The 21,171-nt window shown below is 35.1% G+C and overlaps 1 protein-coding gene across 5 annotated transcripts in view; it reads left to right on the forward strand.

Annotated features, from left to right (window-relative positions):
• The window catches only part of LOC134665889 (protein qui-1), a 185,462-nt gene extending 178,834 nt beyond the window's left edge, over nucleotides 1-6,628 (forward strand). For 4 of the 5 annotated variants that reach the window (XM_063522921.1, XM_063522922.1, XM_063522923.1 and 1 more), the window contains 2 exons: nucleotides 861-1,219; nucleotides 1,791-1,913. In XM_063522921.1, coding sequence (XP_063378991.1) covers nucleotides 861-1,219; nucleotide 1,791 — 360 coding nt within the window. In that variant the 3' untranslated portion in view covers nucleotides 1,792-1,913. Of the gene's footprint in view, nucleotides 1-860; nucleotides 1,220-1,790; nucleotides 1,929-2,966; nucleotides 3,054-3,460; nucleotides 3,606-4,723; nucleotides 4,797-5,045; nucleotides 5,151-6,547 lie in introns of those variants that run through there. The other variant, XM_063522925.1, reaches the window with a different exon arrangement.
• The last annotated feature ends 14,543 nt before the right edge of the window (nucleotides 6,629-21,171 follow it).

Here is a 21,171-nt window from a genome sequence, read left to right on the forward strand (position 1 = left end):
TGCAACACGTCGTCACCTGCTCCATGGATATGTCGCTTAAAGTGTGGAAGCCGGATGGCGGGAAACTGTCCCAGGTTGGTTTATTTGGGTATTGCCAGCATGCGGTTTGGCGATTACAATTCGATCTGCGTCTGAACGGCGCGAAACTACCACGGGTAGGTTTGGCATTATCAGTGTTATCACTATCAGCAGCCTATTTATAGCTCGTTTTTTTAGCATTAGAAAAAAGGTAAACAATTTTGACGTGTCTTTTTAATAAAAATGAATCTAATGCTAAAAAAACGAACTATACAATACTGCTGGGCTAAGGTTCAAAAGAGGATTCCCAGCTGACTTGCGGCTACATACATACATACATATTATGAAGTATTTGAAGCTAATACTTTGGTGAGGTCAGCGATTTTTTAGTTAGTAACGTTTGAGCCGTTCACACATTGCTGACACGGCTGTACAAACGGCTTAGATTATTGAATGTTGCAAATTAAGATCAGCAATCCATCAACATGTGATTTTTCATCTTCCCAAAATTCGTTTTTTACAAATATTTTTTTGGCGTGTCATTTCAATGCACAGTAAATTGTAATTTTTTTCAACTTATTTTATCCTTATTTACAAACGGCTCGATTCGGGAAATGAATTAGAGATTAACTAGATACGATATAGTAAAAATATGTGACGTCCCACGGGTAAAGGTACCTTATGGCGGTTGGGGCTATGCGACGACGTAAACGACAGCCGTCATAAGGTACCTCTTGCCGTGGAACGTCACATATCTTTACTATTACATATCTAGTGAATCTCAAATTAATTTCCCGAATCGCGCCGAAATACTTAAGTACTAAAAAGTTTTTCTTGTTTAGGTCCTAGTCGGTCACTCGGACATCGTGACCTGCGTAGCAGTTGCCATCACGAACAAGACACAAGTAGTGTCCGGTTCGTGGGACTGCAACCTCATAGTGTGGGATATGAACACCGGGTCCGATCTGCACCTGCTGTCCGGACATTTGGGCAAAGTCACGTGCGTCAAGGTCACCGGTGATGGCTCTATCGCAGTTTCTAGTGAGTATTACGAACAAGACTCAAGTCGTGTCCGGCTCGTGGGACTGCAACCTCATAGTGTGGGACATGAACACCGGGTCCGATCTGCACCTGCTGTCCGGACATTTGGGCAAAGTCACGTGCGTCAAGGTCACTGGAGATGGCTCTATCGCAGTTTCTAGTGAGTATTTTCTTTTTCCTTATTTTAGAGATTTAGTTGTTGTCAATAAAATTTAATTTATAATTTATATTTAATTTTGATTCGAGAATAATGACGTACAGTACAACCCTAGATGAGTAGGTAAATGATGTTTCATTCAAAATATAATAATATGTGGTTTCCATTAGCGGTAAGTATTGCCATGTAAAATATATAGGTACTAATATTTTATGAATAAAAGATTGATTGATTGAAATTTGTTTGTTTTGCTGATTAATTTTGTTATTTGTATCACAAAATAACTTATGAACAGAAAATAATACAATCATAATATGTAACGTTCCACGCCAAAAGGTACCTTATGGCGGTTGGCGCTTACGCTATTATTAACGCCACTCCAATATTATTGCGGCGCTATAAGGTACCTTTTGCCGTGGAACGTCACATATAATTCGTATAGATTAGCTTAAAATAATTTATAATGTAATATCATTTTATATTATGAAATCAATAAATGTAAGTCTCAATAAATCCAAAGCATGTTGCGACTACCTACTTCTAATACTATATATCGATTTGTTTTGTTTGTAAGGTGCGGAAGACAAAACGTTGATAATCTGGGAGACAAAGCGCGGGCTCGCTCTCACGTCCCTCGCTCTGCACGTTCCTGTCCTTGGGTTGCAGATCACAAGCGACTGCTCTCGTATCGTCATACACCTTCTAGATAGAGGTATTTGTACTTGATTTATCTTACACTATTTTGTAACTAAGTACTAGACCGACCAGCGGGGAAGGTGCGGGCGCCGTACGCCTGCCGCCCGCACCTTCCCCGTCACCCTTAGTCGTCCTCCCCGTCGCCCCCGTACCGCGCAGGTGAGGACTCATTTAAGCGGTCGGTCTATAAGCACTCGCTGCCGTATTCAAAAATCAATCTTATTTCATATAGATCGGCATTTATTTACATATAGGTTGAGCTCGGTCAATTTCTGGGTGTTTACTGCTTTGGCCGGTGACGCTATGAACATAGAACATATATGACCGTTGATTCTAGTTGTTAATTATTTTCCTATTAGCAAAACTGTTTTAGGGAGGATAAAGGATGACTCACGTTAGACCGGGCCGTGTCCGGAGCGGAGCTTCCGGCGCATGGTTCGCTATGGAAAGCATCAAGTGATCTCCTGTCATGTCATAGAAAAGTAAGCTCCGGAAGCTCCGGCCCGGACACGGCCCGGTTTAACGTGAGTCATCCTTAACTGCTACTCATAAGTATTACTTAAGTAATGATTATTGTTTTCTCGAAACTGACGAGAACTCTAAACTGAGTCGAGTCGTGAGAAGATATATCATTTCTTCGGCTAAACTCTGAATTGGTTAAGAGTTGTTTTACGTTCTTGTCTTAATAAGTACAATTACTCAACAAAACAAAGTTGATACTTCGTTATACACTGGGATCACTCTTTAGACTTGCGTGTTAGACTTGCGTTGTCAGCGATATTTCTCTTTAGCGTGTTTTAGTTTGATTTTTATTTGATTTATCCAGGCAATACAATACCTGTTTATTATTAAAAACCATTTTTCCTAAATTAAATCATGTATTACCGATTGCTTCACGGGAGATGTTAACCCTTTGCCAGGCTAAGGGATATATATTTCCCACATGCGGCACATCAAACATGTTTTTATTTTTAATGAGTAAGACTTCATTCAACTGCAATTTTTGAAATATCAGCCTGGTAAAGGATTAATAACATGAACGTGACTTCAACAGGTTGTCTCCCGATTATTTGTCTGCATAACACACCGGCAACGTACGTGAAGATTCCTACGTATGCAGCCCCAACGAAGAATACCGATGGTATGAAAAAGCTTTTTTTTATCTCCTGCAGTAATATATCATATCATACCATCGAAATTTTTAGGCAATGAGTGCGTGAAATGTAGCATAAAACTAATAATTGAAAATATATTTTGACCGTACATAGGTAACTATATAGGTACCGGTTATCTCTAACTAGCAACCCACGTGCAATAAAATATCTGGTCTGTTCTTGATCATTGAAATAAACGAGGAGAGTAGCAATTTACATTCGGCTTACCTACCCTTAAGATCTCTCGAAATTATAACAATTAAAGAACATACTAAGCTCTCTAAGTTAAACGTTTTTAAATATAAACAGCCGAGGTTTTCGGTTTAACCAGAGGCTTATTGTCTACTGAATGCCTTACTAATTTGGTTTGTTTACACCATCTTTGTTTATACAGAATTAAGACCATTGGCTCCAAAGCGGCCGATGAGAAGACTGCTCAAGAAAGAGGTTTCTTTAGACACCTACACGTGGCAGAAAAAGTACGGTCACCTCACGTCGGCGGCCATGATGGCGCAAGTAGACGAGCGACTCAAACGAAGGCGAGAAAACTTAATTTTTTTAAATCCTTAACCATTTGACATTCCTTTTTAGTTATTTGATTTCGAACCGTAATTCTTAGAGATGCGTTTTTTGTTTTAAATATGATGGCAAGTATGTTGCCGCTACGGAGTAAAGGGTTAATAAATATTTTTTTCTTGGGCAAAAAAATAATATTTTATAATATTTCTAAGATTTTAAGTCCAAACTTGCATGTGAATATACAATTGTATGTGTCATATCATATCTGTATAATATCATTAATCTTGGAATATCTATGATTCATTGTTTTTTTTTATTTGGCGCAAATTCGGTACCAATTTTTTTTTATCATCTGTTTGAATTTTTTTCTTCTTCTTCTTCCTCGTGTTGTCTCGGCATTTTGCCACGGCTCATGGGAGCCTGGGGTCCGCTTGACAACTAATCCCAAGAATTGACGTAGACACTAGTTTTTACGAAAGCGATTGCCATCTGACCTTCCAAAGTTCCAACCCAGAGGGGAAACGGCGTTATTGGGATTAGTCCGGTTTCCTCACGATGTTTTCCTTCACCGAAAAGCGACTAGTGAATATCAAATGATATTTCGTACATAAGTTCCGAAAATCTCATTGGTACAAGCGGGGGTTTGAACCCGCGACCTCCGAATTGCAAGTCACACGCTCTTACCGCTAGGCCACCAGCGCTTCTGTTATACTTTTACTATATCAATATTATCTCCAGTAATTTACGATTACGTCAAAAAACTAATTAACATTGTATTATATTCAGAGATAGCAACACTAAAATTTAATACGCAGTAAACTTAATTACATATTAAGATAAGTTTTGCTTTTGAAGAAAGGTTTGATTATTTTTGTTGCAATTAGTTTTAAGTACTCATAACAAGAGATAAAAGAAAAGTTGATAAGATTGTGGATTTTTTATGTATGTTTTAGCAATAAAATATAAAGTGCGCTGTTTGATTATAAAACTTTAATTTTTTACACATGTAATGAATCTGTGTAGGTACTTTAAATTGACAACTAAACATAATACTTTACACGGAGATTTCCTTTATAGCCATTTGCTTTAAATGATGATGATGATGAAAATAAATTTAAACTGACTTACTCATTTCTAGGTTTTCCGTATCCGCTTCCATGGAGGAAATCTCAAAAATACAAGAAGCGAAAAACAAAGACTTGGGCTCACAGGTAAACATTTAACAAAATATTTCTCTCGTAAATTCCACGAAACTCAAATACTTTTTTATATACGTCAGTTTTAGGCGTGTCTCGCAATACTTATTAGAAGATAGCTTTTTTAACTACAATGCTAATATAATGATTTAAGAGTTTTACCTACTTTATGTAAAATATTGACGGATAAGCCGACAGACACTAAGTTTGAACCTCTTTGTAGAAACATTTTTTTTCAAATTCAGCCATAATTCTGAATTGTAGGTAAGCCTAGGGCCTGAGGAGGCGGCGATCGCACAGTCGCAGCACTTCGATCAACTCGAGGCACTTTGGAATAAGGTGTCTCCGCCGCGACGGCGCTCGAACAAGGTACCTACCTAATATTATTTGTTAATCTAATCTAGAATGTATCTAATCTAGACTCCGTTAATAAAACTTTAATTACATCAACGTTGAAGTTTCCCTCATAGATAAAGGCTGTGAAGTTGTTTGACTTGGCGCCATGACGAAAAATCTGCTTTGTGTCGAGCATGTTCTAGAAAAAATACCGAAGCAAACAGTTCATAATATCAAGGAATATCAAAGTAAATCTTAAAAACGCCAGTGAATCATATATAATTATTATGGTATGTTAATATCGTCAGGTGATAACCAAAAACCGGGCAAGTGCGAGTCGGACTCGCGCACGAAGGGTTCCGTACCATAATGCAAAAAAAAACGAAAAAAAAAGCAAAAAAATAACTCACCCATCCAAGTACTGACCACTCCCGACGTTGCTTAACTTTGGTTAAAAATCACGTTTGTTGTATGGGAGCCCCATTTAAATCTTTATTTTATTCTGTTTTTAGTATTTGTTGTTATAGCGGCAACAGAAATACATCATCTGTGAAAATTTGAACTGTCTAGCTATCACGGTTCGTGAGATACAGCCTGGTGACAGACGGACGGACGGACGGACAGCGAAGTCTTAGTAATAGGGTCCCGTTTTACCCTTTGGGTACGGAACCCTAAAAATCATTAATTACTAAAAAAAAAATTAACAAAAATCGACCTTCTTTCAGTACTAATATGGTTCACTATGGCTATGAACTTGTGGTGGTACTTAGTGAAAAGTGACTTTTGCTTGTCACCCGACGATATAATTCCGACAAATTCATAGTTACTCGGTAGTGCACTTTTTTTACAAACTGTACCACAATACATTCCCTCGAGGCAAGAGGCACTTTGTCAAAACTAGATTAATCCAGCAAACGCCAGCTGGGCAATTTATGCAATTAAAGAAAATGATGAAAAACTCTAGAAATTACAATAACACCAACTGGGCTTTACATTTATTAAAAGACCCATATTTCACTTATTTCTTTTTCACTTTGCAGTTTGATAAAAACTATGAACTTTACCTATTCCTGGACTCACCCGTATTTTCTCGCTAATATTTTAAGTTAATTAATTTTTCATTACACGCGCCAGTGTTAATTTTCTACTCTTCCAACAGAATCTTAGTGTCCTTTGAGGATTACAAGCTCCTTAATTGCAGTATTCTGACTTTTCTAAGCTGATAAGATTAGCTAGCGTTTCTTGATAATTTTCATTTTTAACCGACTTCAATTTCATAGAAAGAGGAGGTTCTGTATTCGGTTAGGTGTTTTTTTTAAGAATGATGAACGTTTACGTCATTGAGTATTTTGCAAACTGATATACCGTTTTTGGTTTTATTACTCGAAGGTAAGTAAATACTTAATTCAATGATTGAATGATTGTTGCAGTCATTATCAAAACAGAGCTCCCTGATAGAGAGGTTAGACTCTTCCGACGAAGAACACACGCCTGTTGAAGAGCAAGGTTAGTCATAGAAATCAGACAATTTTTATTTCGTGATTTTGAGCTTCATCCGTGGTTTAGCACCAACGTTAAAAACCTAGCAGCCGTGAAAATAGTTGAAAAATACACTTAAATGTACTGAAAAATTTTTGCTTATTGTTTGGCTTTGAATTTTGATTTTACTCGTATTTTTGTGACGTAAGCAAATTTCCTAGTTTATTTTTAAATTTTAAGTATTTGTTTATGTTTTTTTTTTAATAATAGCGTTATATTCCTAGTTAATTACCGGAAAGCCACAAACTGACCAGAGCATATTTCCACAGAGCACATGGTGGAATGAAGAAGATGTGTACGGGCTTATAACTACCTTCTAGTCATCTTTAGCACAAAAATTACGCTATGTTACCGTTTATGTTACTTTACCGATTTGTTAAAAAATATTTTTAGCTTACTTATTTAAAAGAGCTGGTCTCCTATGCAAAAATATTGTTTTAACTATTTTAAGCAAATGATTGTGTTTACATTTTTATTTATTGTGGTGATTATATCGTATGTTTATTTATTACACGTACCTAACTATTTAGCGTTATTGAAATGATAACTTGATGAACATAGATAAGTACCTATTTAGTATGTAGAACTCCTGCCTCTTGCATTGTGATCTTCTAGGTGTAGCTTCTATTATTTCTGGACCAGTTTCTATTATACATCGAATTATAAACATAACGTATGTGACTTTACTGCTATGCCTGTTTTGTATATACACTTTTACTAAAAAGAGTGAGAAAAAAGTAAAACAAGGTAGGTATAGTAAAACATTCAATGCTCTAATTTGCTGATGCCAATTTTTAGCATGAGATGATATAAAATGATTTATGTTTTTCATCAAGTAACCATCGTAGCCAAGATATGCCTTTTTTTATCTGTTGCGTGTTAGCAATTTCAAATGGGAAATCTCAACTCTCAATAAATATCTTAGATTCTTTACGAAATTTGTATTAATGGTTGAGTAATTATGCTTATTAATTCCAAATCTTAACGAGAAACTGGTCCGAATTAAAATAAGTCTAACGTAAAATTAACATAATATTCTATATTAAAACCGAACGCAGTGTGTTGCGTCTTCGTGTCTTTTAAAGGTAGAATTCATTTCACGTTGTGATATTTTCTGTTTTTAATATATAACGTAAAAATTATATCAATATATTGGTGTAGAAATAACTTATCGGAAAAATAGAAAATTTTGTAATACCCACTTATAAGAACTTTTCACGTATAAAAGCAATTAATTTTTTTAAATCAAAATATAAATACTAAGATGCATATTATTGTTGGTATTAATGTTTTTTTTACAACAAACCTACACATACCTACTCAAAGCTATATGTTAAGATATTGTTATAATTAAAAATTAGCTTTTTAGAATAAAGATTGTACCCTTCAATTAAAAGATCCTTGATCGAAGGAAATTATAGCAATGTAATTAAATTAACTTAACTTCCTGTTAATTTCATTTAAAAAATGGAAGTTTATTCGTATCCAAACATAAGTGCCATAATTTCCTCGATCAATGTAGAACTAGTGTTTTCCAAGCTGTGATCCCTTATAAAGACTTCTACATAAGTACACATTATATTCAACATACAATAGATATAATAATATTTAAAGTATATGAAACTAAAAGTAAGAAGAAGATATCCACTTATCCGGAGCTCTGAATGCTAGCTTCGTCTTACAGTAATTTTTACACGCCCCTGCAGCTAAAGCTACATCTTTTAGAACTAGTGCCCTGCTTGTACTAAATAGTAATACTGGCGAATAGACCTAAATACAATTTCAGATGTTAATGCTATAAATTCAAGGATTTGCGTCATCACTACCCAATAACGCAAGGCGTTTACGTAAAAAACTCCAAGATCTTATTTTACCAACCGTTTAAAAAAATGGTAATAATTTATACTCTGATGGAAAATTACGATGGACGTAGGGTTCAGAATAAGCCTAACAGTTTTTTAACGCAGTTCCTTTTAAAGGGTCTTATTATTGAAATTACAGTAACTTATTCCAGGCTTTTGTTTAAACATAGACCAAACTAAGACCAGAACACATAAAGATAATGTCAAGGAGGGATTGTACAACGGGCTCTCATAACTTTCAGATCATTTAATTTGCCTGCGACAAAACTCTGAACTAGGATGGCTGAAATTTAAATATATCTAGCAAATGGTGTGAAAATTGTAGTCTACACGTCAGACGAATGTCGAGTGCCAATAGTTGGTTGGTAGAGATACGTGTCAGCTCTTCGTGCTATAATTATGCTTTTTATAAAACCTGACAGGAATATAATAAGGTTTGTCATGAGGGTGTTTTAATGAAATAATTATAGATACTGTCAAACAAAATACATGAAAAGTAATTACGTAGGTATTTATACATACTTTCTGAACGTAACTTGTGACAAATCTTTGGCAGTGAATCTTTACATTAGAATAAATTAAAAATAGAGTTAGTTGCATTTACATAAATGTGTAGTGGTTAATAGTATTTCTACAGTTAATTAGAAAATGCAATAATATCTTATAAGTAGTTGCACTTATTTGTAGGAACAAAACTTAGACTTTCTACTTTAAGAACTGAATTCTTCATAAATGAGCAAATGAATACAAATTGTAGGATTGCTGCTAACGCACGTTCATTTGATTTAATTAATATTCATTCATTCATTCAGAGCCCACTGTGTCCCACTGCTGGGCAAAGTTAATTAATAAAGTTTCAAAAACCTTCTGATATCCCTACAGTCAGCATCAAATCTAATATTAATTATCTAATAATTATTGGAACTTAACGATCATTTATTTACAATACAAGATATATACAGTGGTACTACTAAACGAAATTAATAACCAGCATAAATCTAAAATAGCTGCTGTCGGTATTTCCTCGCTGTATCGCAATAATTATCTAATAGCGTAATAGCTTGACAAAAAAAAGATATCCATGTAATATAGAACATTTAGATTGTGAGAGATACTTTTACTTAAAGACATCTAAACATAGGGTCATTTTTGGACCGTTAGCCATATTGTGCAAGGTGATTAGGTAGGCCATACTGAACAACTTTTTCTATGGGACCAACTCCGAAATCACAAAGATTTTTTTGGCCATTTCATAGATTTTGGTCGAGTGGATGTCGACGTTTTCTAAGGGAAGGCCAAATATTTCGTAGGATTTCTGAATTGGTCCCATAGAGAAAGTTTTTCAGTATGACCTATATAATCACCTCGCACAGACGCACAATATGGCTAACGGTCCAAAATGACCCTGTATATTTGAAAAAGTATTCAAGGATGGCAGATACTTTTTGGTGCGTTGTTTCATCCGCTACTATTGATGCTGACTGTACCATGAGTATACATGTCATGTACCTATTGTAGTAAATTATTTTTAGGTCTCCGTACAAAACTTTGTTCACGGAACACTTATGGGATGATTTCGGTCTTTTTATTGTATCAAGTCAAGTAAACTTAATAAAATAACACATATCCTCCTAAGGCCTAGCCATCCAAATGAAAAAATCAGGATTTGCCACTGAAATTTGAACCTTTAGCAGGCGTGGCTCACTCCGCGATTTCGTCGCTTTGGTACAGTTAGCTAAAAGTACATCCGTTCGGCCCCAATTTTGGGGTTTGCCATAAGCCGCGCGTGGCGCTGTCGCCACCTAGCGGCCATATCTGTGCTGATCGTAACAGACGCGTTTTGTTAGAGAGTGAGTCTTCTGTACTTAGTACTATTATTTATTCTGTGCCTTTAGTGCAGGAAGTAGAGTTGATTTTAGTTTTGTTTGAAAATTGAACGAAACAAAACAAATGCGACTCTGTTCCAATTGGATATGATTTTAAATTTCATCGAACTGAATAAGTACTATAGGTAGGACCTTGGGTCTAAGGAGGATATTAATGAAGAAATCGACGTCAACGTGGCAGCGGTAACATTATAAAAATAATTTTTTATCCGCAAGAATAATCTCTCATGTGCCCTACGCAATAATGTAATAAATATAAAGATCGTTTGACACTGTCCCCTTGTTGACTATTTGTATGTAAAATTTTATATATTTATTGTTTCTTATTCCTCCTATATGAACTTTATTTTTGACCTGTCGTGGTGTTATATCTGAAAATATATTCTCTGTGTTTCTAAAATGGATTTTCATTAAATAATACCTACAGCAATACAAAACATACAAAAGTGTTCGATAAAACTACCGTCCCGTCATCTTGAATTTCTACAATTTTGGCTGATGCGACTCTATAGGTATCTTAGATTTCCATAGATCCCGATATACTACTAATTATTGTCTAGTTTATAGTTAAGACTGGTTAAGATAACAATGAATACCAATTGATAAATAATCGTACCTACTATCATAAATATTGTGAACCTTTAACTCGAGTATACCCCTCCTAATGAAATAGGTAATCTTATCACTAAGTTCATGATAAATTATTCAGCTATCAACCAATTGCTTTTCATATAAAATTATAGCGATAAACGTCAAAAACACATCAGTTCATTAAATGTGTTATTACTGTTCAGGAACACGAACAATCATTATTCAATAATGGACAAACATAACTACATAGTACACATCAGTGAATAATGAACATAAATATCTAAGAAGACTGGCAGAAATATATGAAAATAAAAAGAAACTTTGTCCTACGACAGTGACCAAGAAAATATCGAAGTGGCGTTACTGAGTGAGCGGAACAATGCAGACGTATTTTTCGGGAACTTGAGTGTGTGGGATTTAGACCAAGGGCAAGTCATATATGCTCCAGAGAATGAAACAACCGTTGGCACCGTTGTGACACTAGTGGCCAGTAGTCTTGGGATTGGATTATCCGCCACTGCCCTGGTGCTTTTGTTCCTGACTGCCCTGCTCTTTCCAGAATGGAGACAGTCACGCAAGAACCAAGTTCTGATTCAGTTTATTATATCTCGATTTATCTACGTCCTTTTGAGATATTTCAACAATGTGCGCAATGTTTTTGGACTCATGCCGATAGACGACGAAGATTTTTATTTGCTTCGTCAGATGACAATGTCGTATATATTTATGTACACAGAAATGTCATTCGTCATCTGGATGACGATGTTTAGTAAGCAGATGTATGAAAGCATGGTTAAAGTATTTCATACTCACGAAGGCAGTATTTGGAAGACTATTTCACTAGGCTGGGGAGTCCCTATTTTATCGGCGTTTATATTCAACTTCGCAGTATTTGTTTTCAAGAATTCGTACATGGAAGTGCAACTCGTGTATTATGTTTTCATAAAGTGGCCAATTTTATTTGCCAACGCTGTTCTTCTGTATATCAGTTTACGCACAGTCTTAAAAACAAATGTAAGGGTTAGAAATAATCGAAGAATAACTGTTGTAATGGTGTGGTTGATATATGTGTTTTCTATTCAATTTTTATTCATGGACATATACAGGATTATTCGCATAATGCTTCATCAAAGGCAAGTGAGTGCCCCGGCCGTTATACAAGGTATATACGTGGCATCTAATATTGCCTCTCTTTATCAGTTCGCGTTTTCTGCGACGTTTTGGGTATTTGGAAATGCCAAGACGAGGCAATATTGGAGGTTCGCTCCAAAGAACGAAAGAGTTCTAAGTCAAATAAGTGCTCGTGTTAATAGTAGAACATCAACAAAATTATGAAAAGGTAGTATGCCGGGTGTGGCCTGTAACACGAGCAAATAATTAAAACATAGATTATACTCCTCAAACGGTGACACTTTTGTTCAACAACTTTTAAAAATTATGAAGTATTTAGATTCCCTATTTTTCATACAAAATAAATATTATCTTCAATGGACGCCATCGCCACGCCATTATCATTGTGACTGACGTTGCTTGTCATGCCTTAAACATAACAAAATTTGCAATACATTACGTCTTAGAATAAACTTTAAAGTGTATTAAAAATAAAACCACAAGTTATTTTTAAAAGTCCCTGAACAAATGTTGGTCAGTATGAGAATTACAGCTTACGGTTTAATTTTTTGCTCATATTACAGGCCACACCCGGTATATAACAAAATTATGCATAGAATTATATACTTATTCAATAAAATATTATGATTACATATTTATGTTTGTTTTATCTTTTAAATCAGCCTTACAATTAAGTGATAACATGCATAATAACACCAAAATATAGGTTTCAATACCAACACAGCGTGGCCAGAAGACTGAATACCTAACCATAGATAAGATTCCCATGCTTAATTACCTTTATTCCAAAAATAAATAATAGCATGTTTCAAGTTTAACTCACGCTTATCAATCGAATGTCGTAGAACTTTCACTGTCAGTAGCCTGTTATCTATTACAAAAAACTACGGGATTAAATAAAAATATTTGTTCCAAGAAAATTGTAAGTTACGAAATTCTAGATAAGATAACAATTGTAACAACAACCGGCGTATTGTTTAAAATGAGTTACCAACAGTATTTGATAACCTAGTTTTCGCGTAAACTTTCTATGAGTTACTTAGGAGACATCAGGAGGCCAATTGTTTTTATTGTTTTTTTTTTGTTTTGATACGAACTTAGTCGTGTAATTAGGCACCTCATGCACATCAATAAATGCTGCATTAGCGGCTTACGCTGACTGGTGCTTGCAAAATGCAACTAAAAGTCGTTAACACAACACGTTGTCGTTATATCTCCTCTAAGGTTGGGCTCAAATACGAGAGAAAACTGCCGGCCTAGCCTAGGTGACAATCACTATCGCTTCGACGACGAAACGCTTTGTGTCTTTCTATCACTCTTCCATATTAGTGCGATAGTGACAGTTACTTTTCAATCGCTACGGAGCGTAAGCCATCGGCATGTTGGCTACGCGTCCTGTTATGCACTTAGAAACATCTGTAAAACCGATTGTTATTAAGCAATTTGTTATAGTTTTGACCTTGTTATTATACGACCTTAACAAGGCTCACTGTGTATCTCGCGCACGGGGTCCAATGCTGATTGACAAGTGAGCGATTATCAAGGTCATATCAAAACAAGATCACATCCTTAACAAACTGGTAAATCAGAATCGGCCTTGGCATCTATATTATCTGCCGGACGAACCTGCTCAACACTCTGAAGGATGCTGCGGCTCGTCACGTCTGATTGCTCAAAGGCTCATTATACGCCTTCATCGTATACTTCAGCGTTTATTTTTCACTTTGCCCTGAAAAGTAATATCGACGACTTATGCGTCCAAATAAGGAGCCGTTTTGTAAGGAACTTTTAAACATTATTAAATGTGCGATTGTCTATTTGAAATAATGGTAAAATAATAAATAATGCTATCTATGTATAACATATATATTAAATGTTAAAAGTGTGTGTGTGTTATGTTATAAATTAACTGCTAAGTATTGCTTTTTTAAAATTATAACTACATATAAGGTAAAAGTACGCTTCACCGAATGCTTAAGACCTAGACTTACGTTTCTTTTTTTAATTAGTTCTGGTATTTGCATATGAATATGTTCAATACTAAAATTGAAACTTAGATAAATTTGTACTCATTTAAACATAACTATAAATTACTGAAATGATTGGACGTATATTAAAAATATTTTTAAAATAATTTCTTTCAGTTTCCTTGATTGTACCATTTACCGAACTAAGAAAGGTGATTTGCACATTATACCGAATAGGGAGGCCGCATTACCGAACTAGGTAATAATTGTATGAAAATATGGTGTTGAGTGGTGCCCAAACTTCAGTAGTTCAGTATTAAATCCCTACTATACTTTGTTTTTTAGCATTAGAAAGGTGGTAAGCGATCTTGACGTGTCTTTTTTATTGAAAAATACTTTTGAAAAATAAGTCATCCCAAATAGGTAGGTATGCAACAATTATCAAACATGTACGTATATGTATAAAAAAAATTGGCTGTTTTATGCATTTTGTCTCGTCCATTTTCTAGGAAAGGTTAAATAACAAAAGTTTGAAGTTTAAAAAGTCAAGTTTAAATCGCGCCACGACGACGAGACGAATCTAAAAAAATGTTGGACGTCTAGGTTTGGACCATCCTGTATAAAATATTATTGCTTTATTATTTTTATTATCAGATTGAGTTTTTTTGTCCACATTCCGAGACTATTATCAGGCGTCCAATAAGTATGTCTAAAGTTTGAGAAGGGCTGGCATTGAAATAATGGTCACAAAAAATAAACATATAAATATAGACCTAGTCGTTATAATAATAAGGATGATATTCTAATGAACGTCGAATAGAAACATGGTCAACGCAAACGTGAGTTCGGTAGCAGAGACCATGGGTACCATTCACCGAACAGACGTTCGGTGAACGAAACATGGAAAATATGAGGAACCTATTTCGCGAACAGATTTTGAAAATAGTATTTAAATCGTAATCAATATGGTATAACTACAAATCTGTCAATTAATTTAATACTTGAATCCATTACTAAACCGTACATGTATAAAATTCTCGCTAATACTGGCGTAAAATATCTAAAATTATTGTTTGATAATAGTCTTGCCAAAAACCTTATTTTGATGCCAAAAAGTCGTAAAACATGAACATTTCAAACGCAGTTTTATAATAATCTATATAGGTTATTGTTGTTCGGCAATTGCTCATAAAATTACAAATACATTAATTTATTTGTGAAATTAGGTAGTTAATCTAATAGTTCGTAATCAACCACTAGAAAAATAATTTCAAAAACATACGCTTTTCCTGATTCCGGACGCTGTTCGATAATACCTTCCAATTAAATTGTCGGTGTACTCATCACCGAACTCACATTAAGCTTAATTTCTGATAATATGACTGCACTAAATGAATTAAATTTACTAAAATACACAAACTAATTAGGTAATCACACTGTAAAACCATACTTTGAAACACAGAAATAAATTTAAAAGGTTTTATGGCCTTAAGAAATATACGCAACTTCTTAACGATTTCTTTAAGGTTGCCCATACAAAGTGGCAATCGGCAGCGACGACCTGTTTCGATCAATTGCCACGTCCCAACTGCGGCACAAATTGGCTGACTCTGAGGCCTAATGGAAGGGACAGGTATTTAACTCGTGAAAAAAAAATACGCAAGTAAATATCAGCTGTAAGTAATCGACTTATAGCCTAAAATAGAAGAAATTCGGTGATACGGACGGATTCAGAGCGTTCGGTGGAGCGTACTTTTACCTTAATATGACTTAGGTATATATTTAATAAGCGGTAACAAAAGTGGGTACAAAAACGACCAACGAAGAGTATCGACATCATACTTAGGTACTTAATTATTATACAAAGTTTTGAACTTTGGAGTTTCAAGTTTGTATGACAGACGGCGCGATTCGGGAAATGATTTAGAGTTTCACTAGATATGAAATAGTAAAGATATGTCCACGGCAAAAGGTACCATTGCCCCGGCTGAATATTGGAGCAGCGTTAATACTCGTAATATAGCGTAAGCGCCAGCCGTTTCATATCTAGTGAATCTCTAAATCATTTCCCGAATCGCGCTGTTAGCGAAACGCAAGGAAAAGGTCAATGGAGAAATACGCGATCATAATAGTAATAATATTTATTTAGGTACCTATCGCTGAAAAAACTGGTATATTAATATCTTTACAAGCATCATTGTAATAATTTATTATCTTAGATGCTGCTTGTAACGATCTTCAATAGGAAAGCTCGTGGTCAAATTATTTTATTCTTCCGGATATTATTCTTCATAGAATAATAAGAGAGTAAATGGTACAGATGAGGGCCATGAATACTTTTATTGCGCTATGGTTGGAGTTTTCTTAATGAAACATCGAAGCTGGATTATGGCTCGTAAAAATAATGATAGGGCATAAAAAGCATAGGAACAATAAAAACGGGTTACAGTTTTTGTTTTTTATTGGTCGTAGATTTTGTGACGAGGAATAGTGTCTCCACGCTAATTGTTTTAAATGGACATAAAATATAGGTTTATTGTTTATTTATGAGCCCCGATATGACTCGAGTCTCGCGCGAGCTCGAGAGAGACAATTGTCAGAAACTACGCAAGAGAAATCTGTTTTTTCCAATATAATAAAGTTTTTTTTTACATAATAATGATGGTGGCAAACAGGAATACGGCCCGCCCGATGGTAAGTGGTAATCGTAGCCCATGGATACCTGTGACGTCAGCAACAGTGATGTTTTACAATTCTCGCACCTGTCACTGATGTGAAATTGGGGCGGTTTCCTATTTTTTTTTGACAATCTGGTAAAATCATTCCAATCGATATTTGTCTTTGTGTTTTTGATTTCGGATCTCTCGTGGCGCCCACTCGTGTCGAGCTGACGCGTGGAGGATGACATTGATTGGAGATTACGATGGGTTTGGCCAGAGGATTACGGGGTTTTAATAGATTTTCGATATCGTTAACGTTAAGTATCAGTCTTTGAATAAGTAGTAATGCCAACGGACGATTATTTGCTATGGAATTCTTCAAATACCTATGTGCTTTTCACTGAAACTTTTCAATGTTTATATGCGATTTATAAAATAATAGTGGTGGTAATGATGGAGGCAGAATCTTTGGCTGGAGAGTACTAAAAGTGACATTCGGATGCTAACTACAGCTATGCATTACTGGTATAAACCTTTTTTTTTTTTCTTAGCCTATTTGTGTCCCACTGCTGGGCAAAGGCCTCTCCCCTGGTTCTCCATGACTCCCGATTTAGCGCTTCCTCCGGCCAGTTGTTAAGGAAGGCGTCAAAGTCGTCCCGCCATCTCCGCCTGGGCCTGCCCCGCCCACGCTTCTTCGTCGGCATCCACTTGGTGGCTATGTTAGCCCACCTATCCGGATGCATACGATAGACGTGGCCAGCCCAGTCCCATTTGAGCCTGGCGGTTTTTTTGCCGACGTCAGCAATGCGAGTTTTGGAGCGCAGCGTGGTGTTCCGGATGCGATCGATCCTTTTAACACCTAAAATGCTGCGCTCCATAGCGCAGCATTTTAGGTGTTAAAAGGATCGATCGCATAAACTTAGTCAGTCAATATTTTTTTCCAGTATTCATGAAATTGTATACATACCTACTGTGTACAACTGTTGTTGTTGTAGATAATATAATTATGGTGCATAACAAACATGCCCATAAAACTAGAAACTGACATTATTTCCGCACAAACTTCTAGACAGTGTTTAAACTCCTTAATAGGTTTGCCGTCATGCTGATACATTTACAATTTTAGTGTCTGCCTCGAAAGTTAGCAGGTCAGCATACATACGGCAATAATATTATAAATAAGTGCATAACAATTCCTTAGCAGCATTTAGTAGCCTTAGGTTTGAGGTTATTTTTAGTAACCTATAAAATAAGTATATATTAAGTACATTAAAAAAAACCGTATAGACCAAAAAACCGGCTATAGGTATTAAGTAAGTAAAGTGCAGTATATAGTATCTAGCTAGTGACTAACTAATAGTATGGAAACAGTATTGTATTTTACATATATCATTTTCAATGGACATTTGTTTTTAAATTAAAGAATAAATAAGTAATGAAAGGTACTTTTCATTACTTATTTAAATTTTAAATAGTTAAGTTAAATATAAATATTAAAGAATATTTTTAGGTACATAAAATTCTTTAAAAACTTCATGCGTCTTTTAAATAATGTATGTGACCTACTTTCTGAACTATCTAAATAAAGGGTAGCATGGATCTCACGACTCTCACGGGATACGTAAAAAAATATTTTACTTAAAAAAGCACGAATTTTTGCTTGACGCTAAGCGTTATATATGGGTCCTGATTGATATATAAACAAAAGCAAGCCAAGTCCCGAGAGGCATGTGTGAAAATATATCTAGCGTACCCCTGTCATGTAGGTATTTATCGCCACATATATTTTTATATCAGAAATGAATCGGTCCCTCATTGCTCTTGGTGCTACCACAAGTTATAAATAATGGAAGTTAGATTAACCTTTTAAACGCTTTACATGATAAACAAATAAGTTACTGACAGGCCTAGATCCTGCGCGCATGCGAGTTAATGTAAATCTTACTTGAAAGTGTGACGTTGTTTCTATACCTACCTATAGTTGTTCCTGGCGCTGTGGGCACGACTAGTTACGACGCCTTTAGGTGTTCTTGGCGTTCAAAAGGTTAAAAATGATAAAGGTTAGAAAGGAATCGCTTTCATCATCAGCATCATATGCACTTGGCGTCTGGATGAGACATTCTACAAAGGTACAAAGAGCGCGCATCTCATGCATGGAGGAATAAAATTATGAACAATTTCATTGATAAAGTCGCAATGCACTTTTAAGGCTGATGGTACTTGGTCTAGAACTCTAAACTATAGCCAGCCAGAAAATATTATAGTATCTACCTGCCACGCTCATATAGCACTTTATTTGTTTTACCGTTTTTTTTTTTAATGACATCGACACTGATTTTCACAGCGGCAGTAGGTTAGTTCTTGCGGAGCAATCGCCGTCTATTCATAAATACGCATAATAATGCGTATAGATTAGTAGTAGGTTGAACCTTGTTGGGATAAGGCTTTAGCAACTTAATGGCTAGAAGTTTCAAGTCACCAAAAGGATTAATAGACCACGAGATTACGACCGGTATCAACAACTTAGCTCAAGACTGTGGACTCTATAGCGGTTTGCTACTGCACACCGAGGGCAGGCTAGATAAGTAATATCTGAGTAATATAGCTACGAAAGGAGCATATTAATACGTCTGTGTAAAACTGGCTTCCATGTCAATTCGAACGTGCACCTAACCGATAACATCAAACGATATTTGAATGATATTGGAATACAATTAAAAAGCTCAGCAGCATAGCAGCAATGTTGCAGTACACTGCTGCTCGGTAAATTAAAAAAAAATACGGGATCATAATTAAGTGTAACTTAAAAAAGCTTCTTAATTAATGATTAGGCGGATAAATTATATATCTGGTTTAATTTATTGCCCGTATTGGATTTACACGCTGTATAATGTTCTTATTTTAGTAACTCAATTTCATAGAAGAGAATACTAGTCAATCTTATCGAAAAGTGAAATTAAATACTTAGGTAGGTACTTAAGTTTGACTTATACGTATTACGTAAATTAAATAATTACCTTCGCTCGCATTGAAGCCATATAAGTTGACCTTCAAGTATGCACATTAGTCTGAATTACTCTAAATGACTGCGATAGTACACTCTGACTCGACTTTAGCTATAAAGTGGTCTAATTATTCTTGGAAAAGGCATTAAAAATGGAACGTGGCGCGCACTGGATGTTACGGGACGATGATATCTTTTTACGGGGCAATTTTATATTCGTAGTTAGGTACTCTATAGTTATGCACCAATGCAAAAGTGCAGGTATTTAAATATTTCTTTAAGTTTAGTAAATACTATAAATGTGCATTTTATTTAGGTAACTGAAAGTCAAACATCTTTAAAGTAAGAAGATTGCAAGAGACGCCTAAGCCGAACGAAACGTTTGCTAATTAACTAAGTACCTACTTAAGTTTTTTTTATTAACTAATAAGTTCCGCTATTTTTTTTATAATCATTTAGTCATTTATTCAATATTGCAATGTCATGTACATAATAAGGTGTTACAATTTAAAAGGCCAGTTCATGACACCCTGTAAGGGCACACAATAGTAAGATAGATGTCTCTAATTAAACAGGTCTCTAAGGCGATATAATAATAATTTAAACTTATTGATTAATCAATAAAATGTCAGCTATTAACATAAATTAATTCAGGATGTAACGTCAAAAAATACATTGAAATAATAAATAGTTAGTTAAATTATTTTATTTTGTCAACTTATTTAACGATGTATCTTAATAATTATTAATATATTATATGTATTATTCAACTTAATAATTATGTATCTTTTTTCAATTTATTTTCAATTTATTTTCAATTTATTTGGGACAAAAAACAGTAACACACAGGGTTCAAACACAGAAATAGAGTACAAAGGATAATAGAGTGTGAGACCAACAACATCAACATATCTTGCACATAATCTCGCGATTAATATTTTGTCTATATTTATTAGTAGGTACTTTAAATCCAGATTAATCATAATCAAGCTAACAAATGCAAAGGATAAAAAAATTACCTTTATATTTGGAGTAGGTACTACAGAGTTGTGATATTTCTTGTTAGGCTCTTAGTACTTATATTACTATTACGAGTAATAGAGCTTTGATTCTAGACATTGGCACACCTATTGTGGTTGCTCTATACCTATGTATATATATACGTCAAACCATTTACAGTTCACGCCGCATTCAGCTTCCAATAGAGAGCGGAAATAGATGTACGCCTATACAATACCTACAATGCTTGTTTCATACCTATGGACAATGCCTTCTATTATTAAAAGTAGGTACATAAATGAAAATGGCTGGAAGGTTTTAATTAAAATCCCCTCGTCGGCTTAATGATACCGATCATAATCCCTTCGAAAAATACGTTTTGAGTAAGTTAATTTAATCCCAGAATGCTTAAATC

This window comes from Cydia fagiglandana, chromosome 7 (genome assembly GCF_963556715.1).
Source record: "Cydia fagiglandana chromosome 7, ilCydFagi1.1, whole genome shotgun sequence".
Classification (NCBI taxonomy): Eukaryota; Metazoa; Arthropoda; class Insecta; order Lepidoptera; family Tortricidae; genus Cydia; species Cydia fagiglandana.